The sequence below is a fragment of the Pristis pectinata genome, chromosome 22 (genome assembly GCF_009764475.1).
Source record: "Pristis pectinata isolate sPriPec2 chromosome 22, sPriPec2.1.pri, whole genome shotgun sequence".
Taxonomy (NCBI): Eukaryota; Metazoa; Chordata; class Chondrichthyes; order Rhinopristiformes; family Pristidae; genus Pristis; species Pristis pectinata.
In genome coordinates, this window is record NC_067426.1 from 1,447,847 (window position 1) to 1,472,239 (window position 24,393).

The 24,393-nt window shown below is 44.0% G+C and overlaps 1 protein-coding gene across 1 annotated transcript in view; it reads right to left on the bottom strand.

The window, feature by feature from the left end:
- LOC127581586 (proto-oncogene tyrosine-protein kinase LCK-like) overlaps positions 1-24,393 on the bottom strand; it is a 92,230-nt gene that overhangs the window by 45,086 nt on the left and 22,751 nt on the right. Inside the window, exons 2-5 of the mRNA XM_052036071.1 lie at positions 10,396-10,508; positions 7,257-7,326; positions 4,686-4,779; positions 170-268 (exon numbers count right to left, since the gene is read on the bottom strand). Coding sequence (XP_051892031.1) covers positions 170-268; positions 4,686-4,779; positions 7,257-7,326; positions 10,396-10,503 — 371 coding nt within the window. The 5' untranslated portion in view covers positions 10,504-10,508. The remainder of the gene's footprint in view (positions 1-169; positions 269-4,685; positions 4,780-7,256; positions 7,327-10,395; positions 10,509-24,393) is intronic.

Genomic DNA, 24,393 nt, shown 5'->3' on the forward strand with positions numbered 1-24,393 from the left:
TGTATCCAGTCAGAGCGCCCCTTGGGCACCGAGGTCCCTGGACCAGCAGCACATTGTGGACGGCTGTCTGATCCAGGGAAAGATTCCAGTTTCATCAGTCGACCGCTGGGAAACACGCGCAGGGACAGATTACCTCATTAAATAAAGAGGAACAGAGTGGGAGCCTTACGATTCAACCTCCAGTGTGTGTGCTTGAGCCACAAAGTTGTACGGGATGTATCCTTCCTGTCCAGTAACCAGAGACTGGGCTTTCCACCATTCCCCCTCCCTGCAAAGGACGAGAGTGAAGTCAGTTACTTTACCTTGGATCAGACAGTGAAATGATAACATAAGAGGTTACTCCACTCATCAACCTGATACTATCCCCAAACACATAATTCCCTCAGAACAATCTCTGTACAAGACTGTTCATCTCCAAAGGAAATCAAACAAAACACCCCAACAAACCTCGCCTTCTGCCCCCTCCTGTCAGTGGGTGTAAGGCACAGGATGGGGACCAAGAGCAGCAGGGGTTGTGAGGTCTCCATTCTCCGGATCTCCACCTGCCGGCCCAGTGCCCCTGATGTCAGAGGTCTGGTCAGCGGGCTGTGGAGCTGAGGTCTCACAAGGCCCTCCTGGAATATCCTCAGAGTGGCCATCAGCCTCTGAAACCATGTGAACCAATAACTCACCTCCTGTCAGAAAGGTGGAAAAATCCATGAGTTTGGAATGCTTTTTCAGGTAAATATTAGTCAAAACATTTTGGTTTTCTAGCAGTGAGTTTAGAATAAAAGGTTTACTGATAAATTCTATTAATAAGTTATAATAGTGTTTAGCGTTTCTGACAATAAAAATACAAAATTCACATCGCAAAGTATTGTTGTTACATGTACATCTTGCAGGGTGATTCTAGGCATAGTACAGTGCTCAGTAGTAAACACAGGTACTGCTGCCTTCTTCTAGCCTGGGTTCATGTTCTAAAATGTGTTCTTTTTGATTACAAATGGCTCACCCTCACAACTTATCTCATGAGAATAAGAACTAGAAGCAGCCACAGAGCAGGTGGCCTCCTGAGTCTGCTCCTCTCTTCACTGAAGTCATTGCTGATCCTTTCACTTTCCTGCCTGCCATATCCCCTGATCCTCTCGGTGTCCAAAAATCTCCTTCCCCAGCCTTGAATGTGCAACCCAGAGTTCCAATGAGCTACGCCTCTCTTGTATAAGGATGTGTCACCACATCTCAGACCCAAATGGCCAACCCTTTATTCCAATAATGTGCACCAGGTTAGGGTCTCTCCACCAAGATGAAACAATCTCTCAGCATCTTCTCTTTAAATCCCTGTCTCACTGAGGTCACCTCTCATTCTTCTAAACTCCATTGTCGGCCAAGCTTCCCAGCCACTCTGTATTGGACAACCTTCTGTTGCCAGTGAATCCACCAATTTCAAGGCCGGGTACAGAGACCAAACAACCAGTGCTCCAGCTGTAGCCACACAAAGCCTTGAACAGTCCCAGCAAGGTTCCTTACTCTGGTACCCAAAACCCTTTGCTGTAGCTCCATGATAATGTTCTGCATCTCCTGAACCAGCTCCCAGATCCCTCTGTACACCAACATTTACCATGTTCTTAACTTAAGAAAATCTTCTCCTCTCTGTCCCTCCTACCAGAATCACAACATGACATTTTCCCACATGAAACTCTGTCTGCCACCTACTTGCCCACTCATGTACCCTTTGTAGATACTGAACCCCATCACTACTTCACTTCCACACCTTGTTTTGTATCAGAAGCAAACTTGAATAAGGCAATAGTGTAAGTTGTGAACAACAGAAGTCCCAGTACGGATCCCAGTTGCAACCCCCCAGCACCAGTCCAGAGAAATATCTTTTATTCCTGCTATGTATTTACTGTCCTTTAACCTAAGAATTTTCAGTGTTGGTGTTTTACCCAAACCCCATGGGTCTGTATTTTATATAGCAATTTTTTATCTTATCAAATCCAGATATTCTCCGCCACTGGTTTCCCCTTATCTACCCTGCTATTTACACCCTCAAAAACTCGATTAAATTTGATATTCTGATTTTCCCTTCACGTTATGAAGCTGACTCTGCCCAGGCAGCACAGTGGGTAGAGCCACTGCCTGACCTCAGGTGCTGTCTGTGTGGAGTTTGTACATTCTCCCTGTCACTGCCACAGTAAATTGCCCCCCGTGTATAGATGGGTTGAATCTGGGGGGGAAGTTGATGGGAACATGGGGAGAATAAACTGGGTTTACTGTAGGATTGGAGGAAGTGGGTGTTGATGGTCCTCAAGGGCTCAATGGTCTGAAGGGCCTGTTTGCCTATTGCATCATTCGTGGTATAATTGTCCGTAAGACTATGACATAGGAGCAGAATTAGACCACTTGGCTCATCGAGTCTGCTGTGCCATTCGATCATGGCTGATTTATTTTTCCCTCTCAACCCCGTTCTCCTGCCTTCTCCCTGTAACCTTTGACCCTCTTACTAATCAAAAGCCTATCAATCTCCACTTTAAATAGACTCAATGACTTGGCTTCCACAGCCACCTGTGGCAATGAATTCCACAGATTCACCACCCTCTGGCTAAAGAAATTCCTCCTCATCTCTGTTCTAAAGGGACGTCCTTTTATTCTGAGGCTGTGTCCTAGACTCTCCCACTACTGGAAACATCCTCTCCACGTCCACTTTATCCAGGCCTTTCAATATTCGGTAGGTTTCAATGAGATCCCCCCTCATCCTTCTAACCTCCAGCAAGTACAGGCCCAGAGCCATCAAACGCTCCTCATACATTAACCCTTTCATTCCAGGGATCATTCTTGTAAACCTCCTCTGGATCCTCTCCAATGTCAGCACATCCTTCCTTATATATGGGGCCAAAACTGTTCACAATACTCCAAATGTGGTCTGACCAACACCTTGTAAAGCCTCAGCATTACATCCTAGCTTTTATATTCTGGTTCTCTCGAAATGAATGCTAACATTGTATTTGCCTTCCTTACTACTGACTCAACCTGCAAGTTAACCTTTAGGGAATCCTGCACTGGGACTCCCAAGTCCCTTTGCCCCCCTGATTTCTGAATTCACTCCCCGTTTTGAAAATAGTCTACACTTTTGTTCCTTCTACCAAAGTGCATGACCGTACACTTCCCTACGCTGTATTCCATCTGTCACTTCTTTATCCATTCCCCCAACCTGTCCAAGTCCTTCTGCAGACTCCCTGCTTCCTCAACACTACCTGCCCCTCCACCTATTTTTGTATCATCCACAAATCTGGCCACAAAGCCATCAATTCCGTCATCCAGATCATTAACACATAGCGTGAAAAGTAGCGGACCCAGCACTGACCCCTGCGGAACACCACTAGTCACGGGCAGCCAACCAGCAAAGGCCCCCTTTATTCGCACTCTCTGCCTTCTGCCAGTCAGCCAGTCTTCTATCCATTGTTTACAGTGGTTTCTATGCATTGTATCCATTGGATGTCTAGCTGCCATGTTACCACGTCCTTTGCTGACGATTGATGCCACACTGACTGAAGCAGAGTTCCCTATTCCTTCTCCCCTCCCTTCTTAAAGAACACGTACCTCTGCTACCTTCCGATCTGCCGCAGTACTTCAAGTCCGGAGATTTGAGGATCACCACAAATAAATCTTTGTAGTTGCCTTTCTCAGAACCCTGGGATGCAGATTGTCAGGTCACAAGTAAATATGGATTAAGAGCAGGAGTAGGCCACTGGCCAGAGTAATTGTACTCTCAGCTCCATGTCCCTGCCCACCCCAGTAACCTCTCACCCCTCACCTACCAAGAATCCATCTACTTCCACTGCTCTTTGAGGCAGATTTCTATCCCCATGTGAGATAAAAAAACTGTCTCCTCTCTGTCTAAAATGACAACCCTTTATTTTTAAACAGCGACCTAGTTCCAAATTCTCCCACAAGAAGAAATATCTCTCCACATCCGTCCTGTCAAAATGCCTTCAGTCAACTCCCTTTCCTTTCTCTGATTCCAAGATCCAGGGCAGCTGTCCGGTGTCAATCCCTTTAATTTTCCAGTGGTGCCTCTTTACGGACCTTATGTTCCTCGCTGTCACTTGCCTCCTGACTACACACCTCTCCCACCTTTACTGTATCTCTCCCACCTCTGCCGCAGCAAGAACAGATGCAAAATAGTTGTTTAATATCTCATCCATTCCTTTATTCCTCATTAGAATTTCTCTTGCCGTTGTCACCGAGGAGCCCACGGTTTAGAAATGAGAGGTCATCCACTACGGCATAGCGTAGACGGAACAATTATTTTCTCACAAGGGGGTGGTGAGTTTCTTTGGAGTCTCTTCCTCAAAGGGCAGTGGAAGCAGAGTCTTTGAACATTTTTAATATTTGAAGACTCTTGATAAACAAAGAGTGAAAGATTACTGGGGGTAGGTGGGAATGTGGAGTTGAGTTTACAATCGGATGAGCCGTGGTTTTATGAAATGGTGGAACAGGAGAGAAGATTCTGAGAGAACCTGCTCCCGGTTTGTGTGTTCGTTGCATGTAAATCTGTTATTTTTGCTCTTCTCTTCTGTTTTACAATACTATAGAAGTGTTTAAAACCTCCTCTTTTATTTCTTCCTAACTTATTCACATAATCCACCTTCTCCCTCTTTATCAATTCGTCAGCTGCTCGGTAACCTGTCTCTCACTCCACTCACCGTTGAATCACCTTTATCTGGTCGCCTTTCTTGAACTCCAGGTCATCATGATGAGTTCGCTCATAGTTGTACAAGGCAACAAATATATCATCAGCTGAAAAGGATCAGATCATTTGTTTTTAACAATCATCTTGGATCATGAACAAGGTTGTTCATTTATTGCAATATACTTTCCAGGCATTCACTGCCTGTCTGTACAGCTTGTTCTTGAGAACCAAAGACGCTTAGTGCTCTAAAACAATACAAATGTTAAATTACAGAAAGAACCTTAAGTTGCAAAACAAAGTGAGAGTTTGGTACGGAGAGACTGAGTGGTGGGGGAGGGGGGGCGATAACTGAAAGGGAGATGGGATCCGGGAGTTGTTGTCAGTCAGTTGGTTGGGTGATCCAACCCAACAATTGGGCGAGGTGTTTTGACAGAGAAAGGACAGGCAGTGGTTGAGATCAGGACAGCACTATTACTCACTCACCAACAGATTTGTGCCTGGAGGGCCAGATGAGGCCTCACTGCTACTCTCAGAACCTCACTCTCAATGGATTAGTCCCACCATCATCTGCCTGACCCTGATCCCCCTGTCTGACCCTCCAACACACCCCTGGCTTTCCCCAGCTCACTTTCTGCATGAGCTGTGCAGTGGCTGGAGATCAGGCAGGAAGGGCCCGTTCCTACTCCACACTGTGCTTTGGGCCTGGAGCACACTCCAATATCGAGGCCCCTTCCATTGGCTGATCCAAGGTGGCTGCTAGGCCATATTTGTGTCTCCACCTACAATCTTAGACAGATGGAGGTGTGTGCATACAGCCTGCACCAAGAGCACATGCCTCCCATACAATTTGGTCATTTTATCCTGCCCAGCCTATACAAAGGGAGCGTTTTCTGAACTTTGCTGATTGGGACTTGGGAGGGCACAACACTGTTTCAAAGTCTGCAGATGACAGAAAGTTTGGAAGTGTGGTGAACAGGGAGGGAGATTGTGGCAGAGTGCAGTGCAATCTGGATGTGCTAATAGAATGTGTGAACACGTGGTGGGGAAAACAAGACATGCAGTTTGGGAGAATTATCGAACAGTACAGCAAAGTATCTATTTAAACTAAACTTCTGTGATCTTGAGCTTTACAAACATAGGAGTAAAATATAAAAGTCAGGAAGGTGTGCTGGACCTTTGTAAAACACAGATCTGGCCCCAACAGGACTGTCGCCTCAAATTGTGGCACTTCACTTTTGGAAGGATGTGAAGATTCTGGAGGGTGCAGAACAGATTGGTTGGCATGAGCTTGGGGTGGGAGGTTTCGGATGCAGGGTTGCTGGGACTGGGAACCTGGGGTTGTTTCCTTGGGGCAGAGGTCCTTGGGAGGAGGTTTGATAGAGATGACAGGGTGGTTCGACAGAGGAAAACTGTTCCCATTAGTGGATGGTTCACCAAAGGCCAGGGGTGGAGGGCAATAGTTAAAGTTTTGTGCAAAAGATACAAAGGGGATGTAAATATTCTCAGCCAGTTGTTGGGATCTGGAACTCACTGCTGTAAGGAGGAGGGAAGCAACCTGGCCTTCAGAGGGGAGCTGGATATGCACTTGAGGGCAGTGGGGAGCAGTGAGGGAACAGGACTGATGGGATTGTTCTGCTAGGAGCCTGGCTGAATTCTGTAATTCAAGATTCCGATGAATCTCAGTAACACCAAATGACTCACACTCTGTGAAAAACATCGGAAGGGCAATGATGAAAAGGGGGGAATACTGAGAGAGCTCGATGTAGGCATATTCAACCAATGCACAGCAACAACTAACAAGGCCAATAGAACACTGGACATCATCAAAAAGTAGAATATCCTGGAAGAAGTGATTAAACTGTACATTGCGTTGGGTGGGTCCAACGTGCACTGGTCACTGAGAAGCAAGTGATGAAAAAGGCTCATCTCAGGTGTCAGGGATCAGAGTTTGAAGGAAGGATGAGAGGAGGAGGAGCTGTTCAACTGGGGAAGGAGGGATTTGTGGGGGGGGAGTCTTGTACAATATGCAAGCTGGCAATTGCATGCAATAGGTTTCATGCAGAGTACTACTTAATGAACGTGCATTTCAACAAACAAACATGAATAAGGTAATCAAATGGCAAATCATTCTTCTTCATCAGGAGTCTAGGATGGGCTTCTGGATAGAGTGATGAAGGTGAAGACCCAGAGAGGTTTAAATTAAGACCAGTTGTGGAGATGTGGAGATTTTAGGGCTTTTCAAGGAAGATGAAGGTAGGTGAACAATCTGCTTCTCAGATAATTTGTAGGTTCATTGTCTTAATTAACATGTTAAAAACATGTTTTGCAGATTTGAAGTCAGTCCATGTCCACTGCACATATACTGTAAATTAAAATACAAATGTTTCTGTCCCCTCAGGAATTGAAGGTATTTGGAGTCGAGATTCCCTTATCCTTATTTCTGTGTTGCAATGGGCGGTAATACTCTGGAGGTTGAGTGGAAGGAAGATTCTGACATCACACACCAAGGTAAACCATTCACAGCAGATATCCATGGCTGTCCTGATTAATAACAACAAACAGCCTTGTATTGGTGGTAACTTACCCGGAAAGGGAGAAGATGGTGGAGATCGTTGATCATAGGACACCAAGGGATCTCGTATCTCTGGGTAGTTCTACAGTGCAAATGGAAGACAATGGTAATGTCAGTGGTGTTAAGTTGTCCTAAACCAGGAGCTGCCGAAGGAAACAAGCGGAGGTGTGGTAGATTTTCCAGCCTCCAGCTTTGGTTCCCCCAGTGAGTGGAAACATCCTTTAATCTCCACTCTTCCAAGCCCTTCCATTGAACGCACACAGATCTGCCATTCTAAAGAAAAGGCCAGGTCTTTTTGAGTCTTTCCTGATGGTGTAATCTTCCAGCGCTGGTTTTACCTTCACAACTTATTCTTAACCTCTCCAGTGCCTGTAGAGCTTTTCCAATGGTGCCAAGAACTGCACAATCTTCTAAGTGAACGTACTAAATTTCGGTTCTACCATTTGTTCTTCTACCTTACCTGACTCATTGTCCCAACACTGTGACCTTCCGACCCAAATGCAGCCCCTGTGATTGTTTCAAACTGAACCTCATTGATCAATCAACTTTTCTCCTGTTCACTGATGTTTTCCTATACTTTGTCACGGACCACTTGTATTGTTTACACCTTCCGATCTGTGCCCTATTCATAGTTTGAAATGGTACTTCTTATTTCATGCCTTGTGATGATGTCTGATTCACAGGCTCTTCCCGCTGACAATTCAGGGCTTTATTTTCATCAGCCTGATGACCAGTTTTATTCCTGACTCTAGCAGTTGGCCATGGTAATATTCGTTAATTGCCCTTGTATTACAACCTTTCCTTCGAGCCAACAGTTTGGCTCAGTTTATAGGATTGTCTTCACGACATTGAAGACCTGCAGTGAGGTCACCTTGAGGTTGGTTTCAGTGACAGTAGGTGTCAAAACTGAAACCACATAAGCATTGCAAAACCAATCTTTATTTCATTTTTAATCACGTTAAAATGATTCAAAGTCCAAACCTGACATCAGTTCTATGATGTTAACTGTCCATCATGTTTTGCTGTTGCACTTTATACATGAGGCTCACTTATTGTAGGAAATTAATATTGCAGAAGGTAACCATTCGGTCCATTGTTTTTGTACTGTCTAGAAGACAATGAGCCAACCTTTATCCCAGCTCTGAGCATCAGTTGCACAGCGCTGTAGGTCACCGTTTTTCAAGTACTCAGTCAAGCACTTATGTAATACCTTTAGACACTGGCTAATGTTGTGTAATACACTTATGTATGGGGATTGGTTTATTATTGTCATTTGTACCAACGTATAGTGAAAAACCTGTCTTGCATACCGTTCATACAGATCAATTCATTACACAGTGCATTGAGATAGTACAGGGTAAAACAATAACAGAACACAGAGTAAAATGTCACAGCTACAGGGAAGTGCATTGCAGGTAGACAATAAGGTGCAAGGTCATAAAAAGGTAGATTGTGAGGTCAAGAGTCCATCTCATCATATAAGGGAACCATTCAATAGTCTTATCACCGTGGGATAGAAGCTGTCATTGAGCCTGTTGGTACGTGCCCTCAGGCTCCTGCCTGATGGGAGAGGAGAGAAGAGAGAATGACCTGGGTGGGTGGGGTCTTTGATTATGCTGGCTGCTTCACCAAGGCAGCGAGAGGTATTACTGTTAGACACTGCGTAATACTGTGTAATACACTTGTGTAGTACTGTTAGATACTGTGTAATACGCTTATGTAATACTGTTATATACTGTTAGACACTGTGTAATACTGTGTAATACACATGTATAATACTGTTAGATTCTGTGTAATACTGTGTAATACACTTGTGTAGTACTGTTAGATACTGTGTAATACGCTTGTGTAAAACTGTTATATACTGATAGATACTGTGTAATACGCTTGTGTAATACTGTTATATACTGTTAGATACTGTGTTATATGCTTGTGTAATACTGTTAGACACTGTGTAATACTGGGTAATACACTTGTGTAATACTTTTAGAGAGTTTGGCTTCAATAAACAGAGGTTTAGCTCGAGTAAATATTGTCCCTTTGGGTATGATAAAAAGGAAGTTAAAGGTTAACTGAAGACAGCACAGGTTCGACAGATGTACACATCAGGTCCAGGTGGTTATCGCCCCTCACTCACGGATCACTGCATGAGTGTGACCATTACTTAGTTCCCCTGATAGCTTATCAAAGGTAATATTAGACTTTTATTCTCAGTACCAGACATTTTGTGGAGCTAATAACTAATTTAATAATTTACTGGTATTGATTACAGATTCATTGGTACAATGGGGACCGTTTGAAAAATATGAGCTTTGGCCTTCTATATTAAGCAGGAGTTGATGGCTTCCTGATGGACCTGAAGACCAATTACTCCTCTTGCGGCCAATTTTCTTCTCTCAGTCCTAGACTCTGCCTGAAGGCTCAAGGACAATTGGAGTGGTCCACCTCCATCACCCACAGTGACCACATCATGCATCCCTGGGCTGAATGAGAGGCCCCATTTTGTTAGGAGATTATTACTGAACTGAGTGTGGAAATCAGAAACTCTTGCTGTGTGGCTAAATTCATGCCAGCCCCAAACAAGGGTGAGTTGGTGCACACTTTCTCCAGCAAGCTCCTTCTACCCACCAGCTTTGCCACACATTTTGCTGCTGGTTTCCCATTTCAACGTCCCCTTCTCCTTTCAGTGAGCTCAGCACTCAATGGGCCATTTTGTTGTAAAGTGCTTCCTGTCCTCTTCCCCGTGTGAGCAGCACCACGTATAACCCTGGTTGGCTGTTGCTGAGGTACCTGGTTCTAGGATCCAGTGACCTGCAGCCTCTAAGAAGAAAGTGTTTTGTGTTTGGAAAGCACAAGTTTGGGGGAGCAGAGGGGGTGGGGGACGCTCGTGAGGCTATTGTGCAAGGTACTTTGATCAACAAAAGGAATGGAACTCTTCACTAGGTTTTCAGACCGTGATGCTACAATAGATCCTCAAATAGTCTCACTTGGACAATCTTCCCTAGTTCCTTGATGCTTGATTTGAAGCTCGATTCTTCCTCCCATTAATGACCTCTTTGTTAATTGGTCATTTATTTTAAAATAATAAATCTTGATTTCAATTCAATTCTCCAGAGCAACACCTTGCACATTAACTGATAAAACGACTCACTTGTTGCTGATACTGCTTCTGCTCTCGTTCATATTCCAGTTTGCATTGCTCACACATGTCTTCGATCCAGTTGTCGTCATCATAGTCTGTGCTGCAGTTACAGCCCATTGTTACTGGAAAACAAACACAGCATTCACCTTAAACCACAGAGAGTAACGTCTTCTTTGGGGTTATGCACTCAAGCAGGTGTGCACCAAGTATTCTTTTCACCCACTTCTTGCTACATTTAAAAACAATAATTTACATCCACCCCTTAGTTCCACCTCTCAGCGTTGAACGATTATCATTGCCTCTCATTTGGCATCTTCCTTTTCCAGGCTAGGAACTTTGCCTTGTCAGGAACTGAAGACATCAGGTTCTAGCCATTACTCACAGTTCTTCATTCAGAACAGGTACCATTTGCTCTGAGGGTTAAATGATTTTTATTTTAAGGATTATTACATTAGCATTTACAAATAACCTGGTGCACCCTGTGTGCAGATATAGTTGGATAGGCAAATAAGACACTGTGTGGTCCATTTATAAACTCAAAACTGAAACAAGCAAGTTGTACAATGTACAAATGTAAAAACAAGTTTGTTGATGGAAAGAATTTAATAGATAAGCTACTTTACTCATTTGAAATTACACCTTTGGTCAACTAAAGCCGAAACATTTAAGAATAACGAGACGTGGTTCAAATGTGCCTGTTCCTGTGAAGTGCACGTTAAGTATATGTCTCTGATCCTGGTGTGGTAGTTAACCTCTCACAAACTCCTCAGCTGTGATCAGTCTGCAGTGCAGATAGCAGTCACCTCTTCTCTCAGCTGCACTTGCCTTTTGCTTTTGTGTTTAACGACTGTGTGATATTTCATGAATTGCGTGGTGAGCAATATAAATCTTAAGACATTTTAAAAGACAAGTAATTTAGAGAACTAAAGGTACATTCACAAACACCTTTACAAAAATCAGAACAGGATACTCCATTATATCAACAGGGCCATTCATCCTGTCCACAATTCAACTCATAATCTTTTCAGATAATACCACTTGATGAATTTCAGTGAGATATTCCATTACAGAAGCCAAGATGAATATAGAACCATAGAACCATAGAACAATACAGCACAATACAGGCCCTTCGGCCCACCATGTTGTGCCGACCTACAAACCACTCCTAAGACTATCTAACCCCTTCCTCTCACATATCCCCCATCTTAAATTCCTCCATATGCTTATCTAGCAATCTCTTGAACTTGACCAATGTATCAGCCTCCACCACCACCCCAGGCAGCGCATTCCATGCACCAACCACTTTCTGGGTGAAAAACCTCCCTCTGACGTCTCCCTTGAACTTCCCACCCATTACCTTAAAGCCATGAGCATTGGTGCCCTGGGAAAGAGGGGCTGGCTGTCCACTCTATCTATTCCTCTTAATATTTTGTACACCTCTATCATGTCTCCCCTCATCCTCCTTCTTTCCAATGAGTAAAGCCCTAGCTCCTTTAGTCTCTCCTCATAATCCATACTCTCTAATCCAGGCAGCATCCTGGTAAATCTCCTCTGCACCCTCTCCAACGCCTCCACATCCTTCCTATAATGAGGCGACCAGAACTGGACACTATACTCTAAATGTGGTCTAACCAGAGTTTTGTAAAGCTGCATCATCACCTTGCGGCTCTTAAACTTGATCCCACGACTTATGAAAGTTAACATCCCATAAACTTTCTTAACTACCCTATCCACCTGTGAGGCAACTTTCAGTGATCTGCGGATATGAAGCCCCAGATCCCTCTGCTCCTCTACACTGCCCAGAATCCTGCCATTTACCTTGTACTTCACCTTGGAGTTTGTCCTTCTAAAGTGTACCACCTCATACTTCTCCGATTGAACTCCATCTGCCACTTGTCAGCCCAGCTCTACATCCTATCAATATCCCTCTGTAAACTTCGACAGCTCTCCACACTATCCACAATACCACCGATCTTTGTGTCATCTGCAAACTTGCTAACCCACCCTTCCACCCCCTCATCTAAGTCATTAATAAATATCACAAAAGGTAAAGGTCCCAGAACCGATTCCTGTGGGACACCACTAGTCACAGCCCTCTAATCCGAATGCACTCCCTGCACCGCAACCCTCTGCTTTCTACAGGCAAGCCAATTCTGAATCCACACAGCCGAGCCTCCCTGGATCCCTTGGCCTATGACCTTCTGAAGAAGCCCTACCATGCGGAACCTTGTCAAATGCCTATACTAAAATCCATGTAGACCACGTCCACCTGCACCACCCTCATCAATCTTCTGGTCACCTCCCAAAGAACCCTATTAAGCTAGTGAGAAAGATCTTCCCATCACAAATCTTCCCTTCCCTTCCCTTCTTGCTCTACAAGGCTGCAAGGCTACATCTGCCAAAGCTGATATAATTAGAGAAAGTTAAAGCTCACAGTTAAAAATGTTTTTCCATTTGAAACACATTTCCAGTAAATCTTAACATTTAAATCCTTTGAGCTGCCTTTGCTAGCCACATCCAAAAGTTTAAGACCGTTAATAACTTCTCAGTAAAGGACACACAGATTGACAAGCAGCATTGAGAAGACAGAAAAGAAATTACTTACAATCCTACAGTCATCAGCAGGAGCAGGCACAGATGGTGAGCTTAACAGCTGAAGTGCTTTGAAATTTCAGTGGCTTCCTATCATAACTATCATCTGCATGATTTAGAAGTGAGCATGTTAAGTTTGGAGGTGAGGGGAGAGGATTTTACAGTGAGGTCTGTGATCATCAAGAGCGTTGGCCTAAACAACAGAGTGAAGGTGGATTCAGGAACTGTGCCAAGTATCTGTGTACTTTCCAACTTACTCATAGATGATGATGGGTTTTGTGCTCCCTTCGTTATGGTAAATGTATGATCCTGTTTAAAATCATTACACACTCCTGTACCAGTTCACAAGCTCACTCTCATTTTCCATGCTACAATTTTTTGTGATTTAGTTTATCTTGAACAAAGTTGTAGCTTTACATTTTGCACAGCGCCAGTGTAAAGTCCTGTCACAAAATGTCAGCCACTCTCCACGTTTGGGGCTGGTACACTTGAAAGCCAATACCTGACACAACAGAAACACTTCTTCCTGGCTCGTGACTTTGAGTCCAACCTTATTGTTGAGCTTTCAAACTACAAATAATGCTTTTACGATAAAGTAACAGAATTTATTTAAAATTTTATTTACAGCGTGGTAACAGGCCCTTCCGGCCCAACAAGTCCGCGCTGCCCATTTTAAACCAAAATTAACCATACCCGTACGTCTTTGGATATGTGGGAGAAAACCGGAGCACCCGGAGGAAACCCAACGCAGACACGGGAGAATCGTACAAACTCCTTACAGACAAGCGACGGGAATCGAATCCCGATCACTGGCGCTGTAATAGTGTCACGCTAACTGCTACTGCTACCGTGATAAAAAGATGGATATATATTTTAGCTTAACAACTATTTTCTATTTATCTGAATGCAACATTTTTGAAATTAATGCTCTGTCAAGCTTCTAACAGAATTAGAAGCTTGTTTTTTTTAGTACAAAGCCAGCTGTTTAAAAACTGAACAAACCCTCATGATGCTGTAAATTGAATTTTAATCGTAACCTAATTCATTACAGTAGGGTTTGGATTGCTTTGCTGTCTTACCATTCTGCAAGCTAGTTCGTGTCGCTAACCTAATTAAAAAGAGCCTGACTTTCACTCATTGTTTTAAAAACAAAGTCACAAAAAAGGTACAGCAGAAAGCGAGGCCATCAGAAGGTGTGCGGCCAACCCGAGAATACCCTTCACAACACAAAAGCTCCTTAACGAAGTGAGATGAACTCAAAAGCCACAAAGTCAGAAAATTTCCTCCAGCTATTTTGTATAATGAAATCATGAATATTTTTTAAACTGTTCTTCCAGAACAAAATCCTTCCTATATTTTTAACTTTTGATTTTCTGAAATATGTTTATTTCAGAGCCAAAGTATACTGGTCAGTGGTTAGTGTTTCCTACCCATTTCCTGTTGATACTACATGGAAATGAAATTTATTAGTTGCTTGTGTCCTCCTTTCCCTGAGATTGGAAGCATTGACTAATATCCATACTGTATGATTAGAAACAGCGTCACAATCTGTCGGAGAGCCAAGTGGTGTTCCTGGCTACCAAAGAAAAGTCCCCTTTTCCAACAGTGAAGAGTCAGACTAGGAGAAGTTTATCTTGGTCAGTCATCACCATTACACAGCCCTCGCAGTACTCAGGCCCTTTTGCTCATGATGAACTCCACACAGGAGGCCAGGCATGGCTTTGGCTTAATGTTGTGCCTGCATCACCTACAGTGTAGCACTCCCTCATTACTGTGTCCAAGTCCCGTCCTGGATGTTGTGCTCAGGTTTTTAAAGGGGCCAGCTCGAACCCAAAACAGTTCTGACTGAGAGATGAGAAGTTTTCAGTGAGGTCATCACTGGCTTCAAACAGACCAGTCTTGGGAAATGACCCTGGATAGTAAAAGGCAGAAATTATTCAACCAATGGAGACACTACAGCAATGCAACTCCTTCCTTAAGCTTGGATTATGGTTTGAACAACTGGTGAACTATAGGTGTAGGCTGATTTCAGCTGTGACCTGTCAGTGTAAGTGGGGATGTAATATCACTGATTGTCCATTCACATTGGTGTTCCAGTGCCTGCCAGACAGCAGGGGCTGTAGGGAGCGGAAGAGTTCAATGTGCTGACTTCATCATGGATCCAACAGAACAGGGGGCTGTGTACATGCACCTGTCTGCATCAATGGCTGAGGGTCGAGAGGGTGAGAGCTTCAAGTTCCTGGGACGTGAACATCACCAACAGCCTGTCCTGGTCAAATCACGTAGATGCCACAGCCAAGAAAGCTCACCAGCACCTCTACTTGCTCAGGAGGCTAAAGAAATTTGGTTTGTCCCCTTTGACTCTCACCAACTTTACCGATGCACCATAGAAAGCAATCGCTATCTGGATGCATCACGGGTTTGGTACGGCAACTGCTCTACCCGGGACCGCACGAAGCTGCAGAGAGTTGTGGACACAGCCCAGTTGCATCAGGGACACAGCCTCCCCCTCCTTGGACTCTGTCTTTACCTCTCGTTGTCTTGGTGTAGCAGCCAGCATAATCAAGACCCCACCCACCCAGGACATTCTCTCTTCTCGCCTCTTCCATTGGGTAAAAGATACAGGAGCTTGAGGGCACGTACCACAAGACTTAAGGACCAGCTTCTACACCACTGTGATAAGACTATTGAAACGGTCCCTATACCATGAGATGACTACAACCTCACAATCTGCCTTGTTGTGACCCTTGCGCCTTATTGCACTGCACTTTCTCTGTAGCTGTGACACTTTACTCTGTACTGTTATTGTTTTACCTGTAATACCTCAATGCACTCTGTACTACTCAATGTAACTGCACTGTGTAATGAATTGACCTGTATGATTGGTGTGTAAGACAAGTTTTTCACTGTACCTCAGTACAAGTGACAAATAAACCAGTAAACCACTGATGGCCCTAGCGTGATTTGAATTACACAGCCTTCCAAAATTTAGTTCTTGCTCTCTTCTGATGAAAGTACTGATAAAGTGTTATGCCCTAAAATATTAGCTGTTTTTCTCTCTGCAGATGCTGCCTGACCTGCTGAGAATTTCCAGAAATTTTATTTCAGATTTCCAGCATCTGCAGGACTTTGATGTGTATTGACTTATTCCTGTTCCCTTTAATCAAGCGTGCTACACACAACTACTGTCCTCATCCTAACCTATTGCTCTAACCTTGCTCTATTTCCAGTGTTCACTTTTATTCCTGATCATGTAGAGAATGTCGTACAGTTTCATTAGGTTTGCTCAGTTGACTTCAGTGGCGACTGAAGTAGTTCGGCCAAGTCTTGTCTATTGTGACACAGTGAAGTGTTACATCTTAATATGAACACTTAGTGAACAACTTTAATTCTGATGAAAGCCCATGGTTCACATCATGAAGTTACATCCGCAGCAGATCTTCCCAGATGTTGGGAGGATTTTATGCCCAACTGAAGTAGCAGAGGGGGTAATGTGTTATACTAATGTAGGAAGGTATTTCAAACACAGATAAGGTTTCCTTGTTAACTGGATTTACTGAATAACAAGACAATACATAAGTTTGATACAGCCCATTTCCCACAGTCACCCACTCCCTCAATTACGTACTTTGTGAGTTGATTGACCTGAATACCATGGTGTGTAACACAAGGTTGGAGTGAGCAGTGACCAGACCCCAAGGGTGGATTCTGAGATCCTGACCACAGGAAACTGAAGAACAATAAACACATTTCTTACCCACATGTACTTTCTTCATCAAACTTTCTTCATCACCCCAGCTCAGTATGTTTGTGTCTCACCATAGACCCAGTGGTGGGGCAGGGATTCAGGTGCACTGGGTTCTGACCTTGATCTCTTCCCACACCTCCAGGTGTACAGCTGAAGTCAGAAACCAGCTGACTGCCAGGAAGGACATTACAGTAATTCTCCCCTTGACCACTGGCCAGAGGTAAGAACAGTTTGGTCAAATGCCCTGTGAATAAAGAGGCTTCGGACAATAATATCAACATTTATTTCTGACACCAGAATGCTCAAAGTAAAACTGTCCTCTTCCATTCGACACTGCAAAGGAAACCTGGTTCTAGTTAACTGAGAGGAACACCAGCTGTGTAAGTGCTGTCTGTGTCTCAGTTCAAATATTGGAAATTAACATCAGTTTTCCTGTTAAATTACTAACGGTTCAATGTTTCTCTTTTGGAGAAGCTTTTGATTATTTCTTAAGGAGGGAGAAGAAACAACGAACCTGAGGGTTACTTTTGCTTCGATGTCTCAGCTGCTCGTGATGCAGCCCTTCAGTTTCCACCAACGAGATCCTGGAAACTCTCCCCCCCAGCATGTTTGTTCAAAGGGAAGAGGAAGCGATATTTGTGGTACAACACTCCCTAAAAAATACTGTCCTCTTCTAATCACTCTTGAAACATAATTAAATAGCAACATATCAGATTAATTCTATTAAATAAAACTTTATGTTATAAAATACACTTGCCTGTATTTTATATTGCTTAATGCAAGGATTTAAATAACTGGCAGGAAGTTTGATTGGCAGACCTGTATATTGGCAATCTGTGAAAGATTGTGATCTTAATAAATACCAGTGGATGTTCCAGAACTTTCCTCCTGTTACCTAGAGAGGCATTTCAAAACACAGGACATAGACCACGCAGTTAGAATTCATCGCAGATGCGTGGCTTGTGTAGGTAGGTTTGTGTAGCAGTGCACCATCTGCATTGTGCCATAGTTACAGAACTTGCTGTTTACACAAAGCATGCAGGAGATTCGGGTGTGTAACGATACCACTTGTCTTCACCTGAACCTGCATAGTGCTCCTCTTGTGGCTTGACCTTGATGGACGAGCAGTTATAAAGAGAAAGGATGCATGGTTTGATGTTTTGAAGAGGAAAGCAACAGCCCCTTTGCCGATAAACTTTAAATGAATGCGATTGAATTGAAAATGCTTTCAATTGTTTCCTTGTGAATGTATGAATTAGGAGCAGGAATCGGCCACGCAGTCCCTCGAACCTGCACTGCCATAGGATCATGGCTGATATGGTTGTAATTCAAAGCTTTACTCTCTGAAATCCTATCAAGAATCTATCTTCCTCTGCCTTGCAAATATTCTGCAGTCCATTGAGGAAGAGATTCCCAAACACTGACAACCCTCGGAGAGAAAGATAATTGCTTCAGCTCCACCTTCAGTGGCCCTTTATTTGAAACAGAGGCACCTAGTTCCAGATTCTCCACAGGAGGAAACATCCTCTCGAACTGTAGTGGAACAATTATGGCCAAGAGGACTGTGCTGTTCTGGAACACAGTGAACTCCAGGTACTAAAACTAAGGTGTGGGAATGGAGGAGGATAGGAGAAGGCCACTCTGCCCCTCCAATCTGTTCCACCATGGCTGATCTGCCATTTTAACTCAATTTACCACGGGAGATAGTAAGAAACTTGTCCCCAGGACAGAGCTGTCAAGACCAGAAGGTAGAGATATAAGGTGCGGAGTAAGAGGTTTAGAGGACATATGTGGAAGAATTTTTATTCCCCCAGAGGGGGGTTGGAATCTGGAACGCACTTGAATCACTAAGGGATAGAAGACTATGGACTAAGGGCTGGTAAAATGGGATTGGTATATATAAGCATAGACATGGTGGGCCAAAAGGCCTCCTTTCTGAGCTTGGAGGAACTCAGTGGGTTACTTCAGTCTGAAACGTCGACTCTCCTATTTCCCTCCACAGATGCTGCCTGACCTGCTGAGTTCCTCCAACGTTTTGTGTGTGCTCCAGATTCCAGCATCTGCAGTCTCTTGATTCTCTGTTTCCTGAGCATTATGACTTGGTGATCATGACTTATAAACCAAGCCAAGTTACTGCCCAACAAAAATATTATCAGCCTTATTTTGAGCTGTTTAAGTGCCCCCAGCCAACGGCTCTCTGGGAGACAGAAGTGTAGGTGTGCATTGGTCCTTAGAATGAGGAGGTGCTTTGGAAACTGCTCCCAAATAAACAAGCCTCTGATTTGAAAAAGGACTTTCATTTCTACAGCACCTTTCCAACATCAGATTATCCCATTAAAGTCTATTTTTTTGAAAGTTTGTCAGTGTGAAATGTAGAAACATAATTACATAGGTCTGCTCCCCATCTGGACTCCACGGCAGAGGAACATGTCTCTCTTTCAACCCTGTCAACTTGTTCAATCATTTTAAAACACTTCAATTAGAGCCTCTTTAATCTTCTGTAATCCTGAGAACATGAAACTGGTCCATGTGACCTGTGTTCATACCAAACATTAACTGCTTAGATGAAACTATTTTGCACTCCCTCAAAGCCAACATATCTAGCCTGGGATGCAGTGATAGGTGGGTACTCAGTGTCCTCAATGGGCTCTCCACTGGATCTACAGAACCAACATCCACTCCATCGTAGTCCAGCCACTGGTAACATTGGCCACATTTCACCAGCTTTAGGTATATGTGTAATAAGCATATCAAGAAGAAAAGTATAAATATCAGCTATGGAAAATGCCTTTTGCAGAGTGTACAATACCATGGTCATGTGAACGTAATGATGTTGGTATTTACTTCTCCTTAAGCAGTCCCGTAGGATCAAGGATGACTTGTTTCCACTCTGGTTTTGTGGCTACTGAGGCCATTGTGGAACTACAGACCCCTCCACAGATGGGGCAGGAGGTAGCTATCGGGGTGGGTTGGTGTGTATCCTTCCACCTTCGGGGTGGGTTGGTGTGTATCCTTCCACCTTTCACACCGAGCTTCAGTGTGCTCCCAGTACACGGACCACAGTTCTCAATGCCAACCTGAGTGCTGCTTCTCCACTGGGATTCCCAGGACCTGGTGAGGATGGTGCATTTCTTCAAGGGAAGCTTTCGACACATCCTGAATCCATTTCTCAGTCTGCTGGAAACCTCGTCTCGCTGAACTGGACCAGTGCCCACTTTGGGGGTCTGATGTTGGGAATGTGCTCAGTGGAGCTGACTGACATTAACTTCCAGAATTTTCCAAATCTACTGGAAACGTAAGTGGACAATGTCCATGCCCACATGGTGACTGGATGGCTGTCATGGGCTATTTAAACAACAGCACAATCTCCTCGGTAATTTTGTTCAGTATTTTTTATGAATTTGAATTCTGCTCAGAAGTGAGCAGAGCTGGATGGCAAAATGGAACTACTGCCTCACAGGTTCAATCCTGACCTCCGGTGCTGTCTGTGTGGAGTTTGCATGTTCTCCCTATGACCGCATGTGTTTCCCTGGCTACTCCAGTTTCTTCCCACATCCCCAAGATGTGCTGATGGGTTACAACACATGCAAAATGCTGGAGGAACTCAGCAGGTCAGGCAGCATCTATGGAGGGAAATAAACAGTTGACGTTTCGGGTTGACACCCTTCATCAGGACTCTTGACCCGAAACGTCAACAGTTTATTTCCCTCGATAGATGCTGCCTGACCTGCTGAGTTCCTCCAGCATTTTGTGTGTGTTGCTCCAGATTCCAACATCTGCAGAATCGCTTGTGTCTCCATCGTGCAGATCGGTTAAACAGTTGCTGTAGATTTCCCCTTAGTGCAGGTAGGTGAAAAAGGTGTCAGGTTGATAGGCATGTGTGAGAGAAAGTTGCTGGGCTACAGGGAAATAAGGAGAGGGGATGGGACTGATGGGACTGTTCTGTTGGACCCAAAGGCCTCTTGTGTTGTTATACGTAAGATGCAGAGCTGGCAAGTTATGAGTAAAGAAAACGTTTCGTAAGCAGCGTGCAGCTTGGTTTATGTCTTGCAGGTGTGGTCAGTATGCATTGAAAAATTTTCCATACTTGTCCATTCTCTGAGCTTTTTATAGCTCCAGAAAGTATTGCATAAAACTGTTCACAAATGCTTCACCACAATGTTGATGGTTGTGAAAGCTTTGCAATGCAAGAACTGGTTTACCATTATCGCTCTACCTAGATTGCAGATCTATGAAGTCCACAGCTAACCAACACATAAAGGCTGCCAAATGTTTTAACATTGAGAAGGCGAAGGAGATAGTCTGAGACCACCCTGAATTTAAAAGAGTTTGCTTGTGTCGGATGACTGCTGATGCAGATGGGAGGCTTCCACAAAGTGGCCTCACACTGTCACCGTATCTGAACTGATTCTGTTCTCAGTTGTAATGCACAGACAGCCTCCTTACACTGAAAACAATAGAAAACAAATACATTGACCCTTTAAAATTCATATTGTTTGCTTGTTTTTTTGAAGGTGACAATATTTTACTGGGCCTTGTGTTATTGGGCAGCTGTGGGTTGTTGAAGGACACAGTAGTTACCAAAGTGTTGTGTTTGCAAGGAAAACACATTTTAAGGAGCATATGTGATTTGTGTTGTAAGGAATGCACTAATTTAAAACAAGTTAACTGGTGTTTTACTTTCAGATCTGCACATTAATTTTTGCTGCGGGCTCCACTTGCTGTGTTCACTGAAGAACAGGTGACCACAGCCTGCATTCAGAGCAGGTTAGAATTTCCACTGGGTTACCCGAAACTCCCCCAGAATCAGGTGGAAGTGAATCCACCACTTCCCCTAGATTCCACGCAAAGGAAGACTCCCACAGACCTCCTGCTGGTACAGTTAATAAGACCTAACTCCAGTATTGTTCAACATTGAAGCCAATCATAAGAATTTTCTTGGATCACCATGTCTGATCTGATTGTTGAAGAGGTGATGAGATCTAACCTGTGAAGCCACCATCTCCTTTATTTCTAAATAAAGATACACTTCAAGATGCCCCAAGGGTGAATGGCAGCAATGATCCTGGACTTTTTATTCGATGTTTCTTGCTGTTACGTAAAGATTTTCCATTGTGATGTAACTGGAGCAGTTTTGTTATTTGCCTTTGGCATGGAGGACAATTCAAATCAGAGGAGTCTATAATTTTGAAAAATCCACCCATGCCCAACACTTTTGCTGAAATATTCTCATTATTTAATCCAAAACTGTTACTTGACATTACTTGATAATTTAATTTCCAAGGGCTAAATTAGTGATTTTACTACAACAATACTGTGATTTAATGCACTATTGGAATAACTGACAGGTGCAATCTTGATTCTACATGGATTTGTTTACTTGATGTTGAATCTCTCAGATGCTGTGGTTGGCTGAGAACTAACCCATCTGAATGTTAATATAGTGATTTAACACTCTGGTCATGTACCTTGACCACTGTGGATCAACTGCTGCCTCTACACCCTTCCAGAGACAATTCTTTTCTTGTTGACTACAGTCCTAAGCAAGACCCCTTAACTTTTATCGTGCTTATTGACATGGAATCTATGTAACTTGTATCCCAATCATAAAGAACTTGTAAAGACAGGGTAAAGAAAAACATGTAGCTCATGAATAAGATCAGTGTGTTCCTCTATCTGATGAAGGCTCTTTGATCGGAAGCTTTAAATCGGTTTCTCTCTCTTCTCTGCTTGAGCTGCTGAGAGTTTCCAGCATTTCCATTTTTCTCAGGTATCTAGCATCTGTAGTTTTTTAACTTCCATGCGGTGCTTGATCCATGCAGCAACGTAGGCCTCCAAACCCCCACGTTAGCACTCTGGATGATGACATAAGCCGACGTATTGTGGCTGATAGGGAGGGGCACTTTCATTCATGTATTCTCTACCTGGACAGGGATCCCGGCTCTGTCAGTATTCAATTGGAAGCTGGTGGTGCTGGAGTTCATTCACACAATCAGCAGAGACGACTTCGCTCCTGGACCCTTTAAAATACCGATTTCATAACTCCGAGTGAGGTACAGCAGGGTAACAGGCCCTTTGGCCCGCCCAGTCCGCACTGACCATCAACCAGATATTTACACCAACTCTACACTCGTCCCATTTTATTCTCCCCACATTCTCATCAATTCCCTCAGATTCTACCCCTCACCTACATAATGAGGGCGATTTACAGCGGCTAATTAACCTTCCAACCAACGATCTGCTGGAGGAGATCAGCGGGTCGAGCAGCAGCTGTGGGGGGAGAGGAACTGTCGACACTGCGGGTCAGAACCCTGTGTCAGGACTGAGAGTGCAGAGGGGAGATGGCCGGTGTGAGGAGGAGAGGGGGAGTGACCTTCCAATTAACTTCCCACCTCTCACACCTTTGGGATGGGGGGGGGGAAACGGAGCACCCGGGGGAATCCTACGCAGTCACAGGGGAGCGTGCAGACTCCACTCGCACAGCACCAGGGGTCAGGATCGAACCCAGGTCTCTGGTGTTGTGAGGCAGTGGCTCTACTGGCCATGTCACTGTGCCAGACGGTTTATCCACCGCCACACTGGACAAGAAAGGGCACAAATGGAGATGTGGATAGAGCTCGGCAGCACAGTCGGTAAAGCTGTGACCTTGTACATCTGAAGCCAACACAGCCATTGCTCAAGCATTCGGACTGAAATGTTTGCTTTTAGAATCCTTCCATCAGAGTTTGAAATTAGGGACTAATAACACAACACACAAAAATAAATTGACACAGTTTGAATTGAAAAGGAAAATTCATTCAATTTCCAGCCTTCTTCGCCCATGTTTACTCAGACAAATGACAGACCTACAAGGGAGAGTGAACAATTCGATGGGCAGTACATGTGCTCTCAGCAGGGTGGGGTGGTGTCAGCAGTGTGTATGCAGTAGGGAGGAGGGGTAGGACCACAGCTTCTGCCCCACACCACCACCTACACCCCCCGCACCCTCCCATAAACTGCAGCACATCAACAACATGCATACACATTCAGGCATAATTTGCTTCTGTCCAAAAAGGTCAGGTTTAAATTTCTAAGCATGCTTCTGGACTCAGGGCTGAACACTTAGATGTTGAAAGCATTTGTAGGTGAAGCATAGAGCGGGGTTAGTGATGTGGGCATTCAGAGCAGGCAGGTCTTTGTTCCAACATCAAACCTGAACAAGTCCACGCTACAACAGCACTGAACGTGTGTGGATCTCCAGAGCGTCGAACTGTCCCATCACCTAAACAACTGCAGCACGGTGGGTGAGCTACTTCCTGTAGGCTTGTTATCAGACCAGCCCGTCCAGAAGCTGAAAGCAATCGTCTCATTAACTAAAAGTTCTGCAAAAAGGCCCCCAAAGCCCGACAGTGGAGTTATAAAGAAAAAGATGGTGAACACCTGAATCTTATTTTGGACTTATAGATGCCAATTCAAAACTTATTATTCCAATGTCAAATTCCCAGAGGCAGGAAGGTTTGATTGTGTGATGTGTCTTGCAGGTGATCTTAAGCAAAAAAAAGTAATGCCATTTAAACACAGCAGGTACTTCAACTGTCCAGTATCTTGAGGATGTCAAGGTATTGCACATTTCATGACTACGATTTCTACAAAGAGATTCTATCTGATTAAATCAGACAACCTGTTAC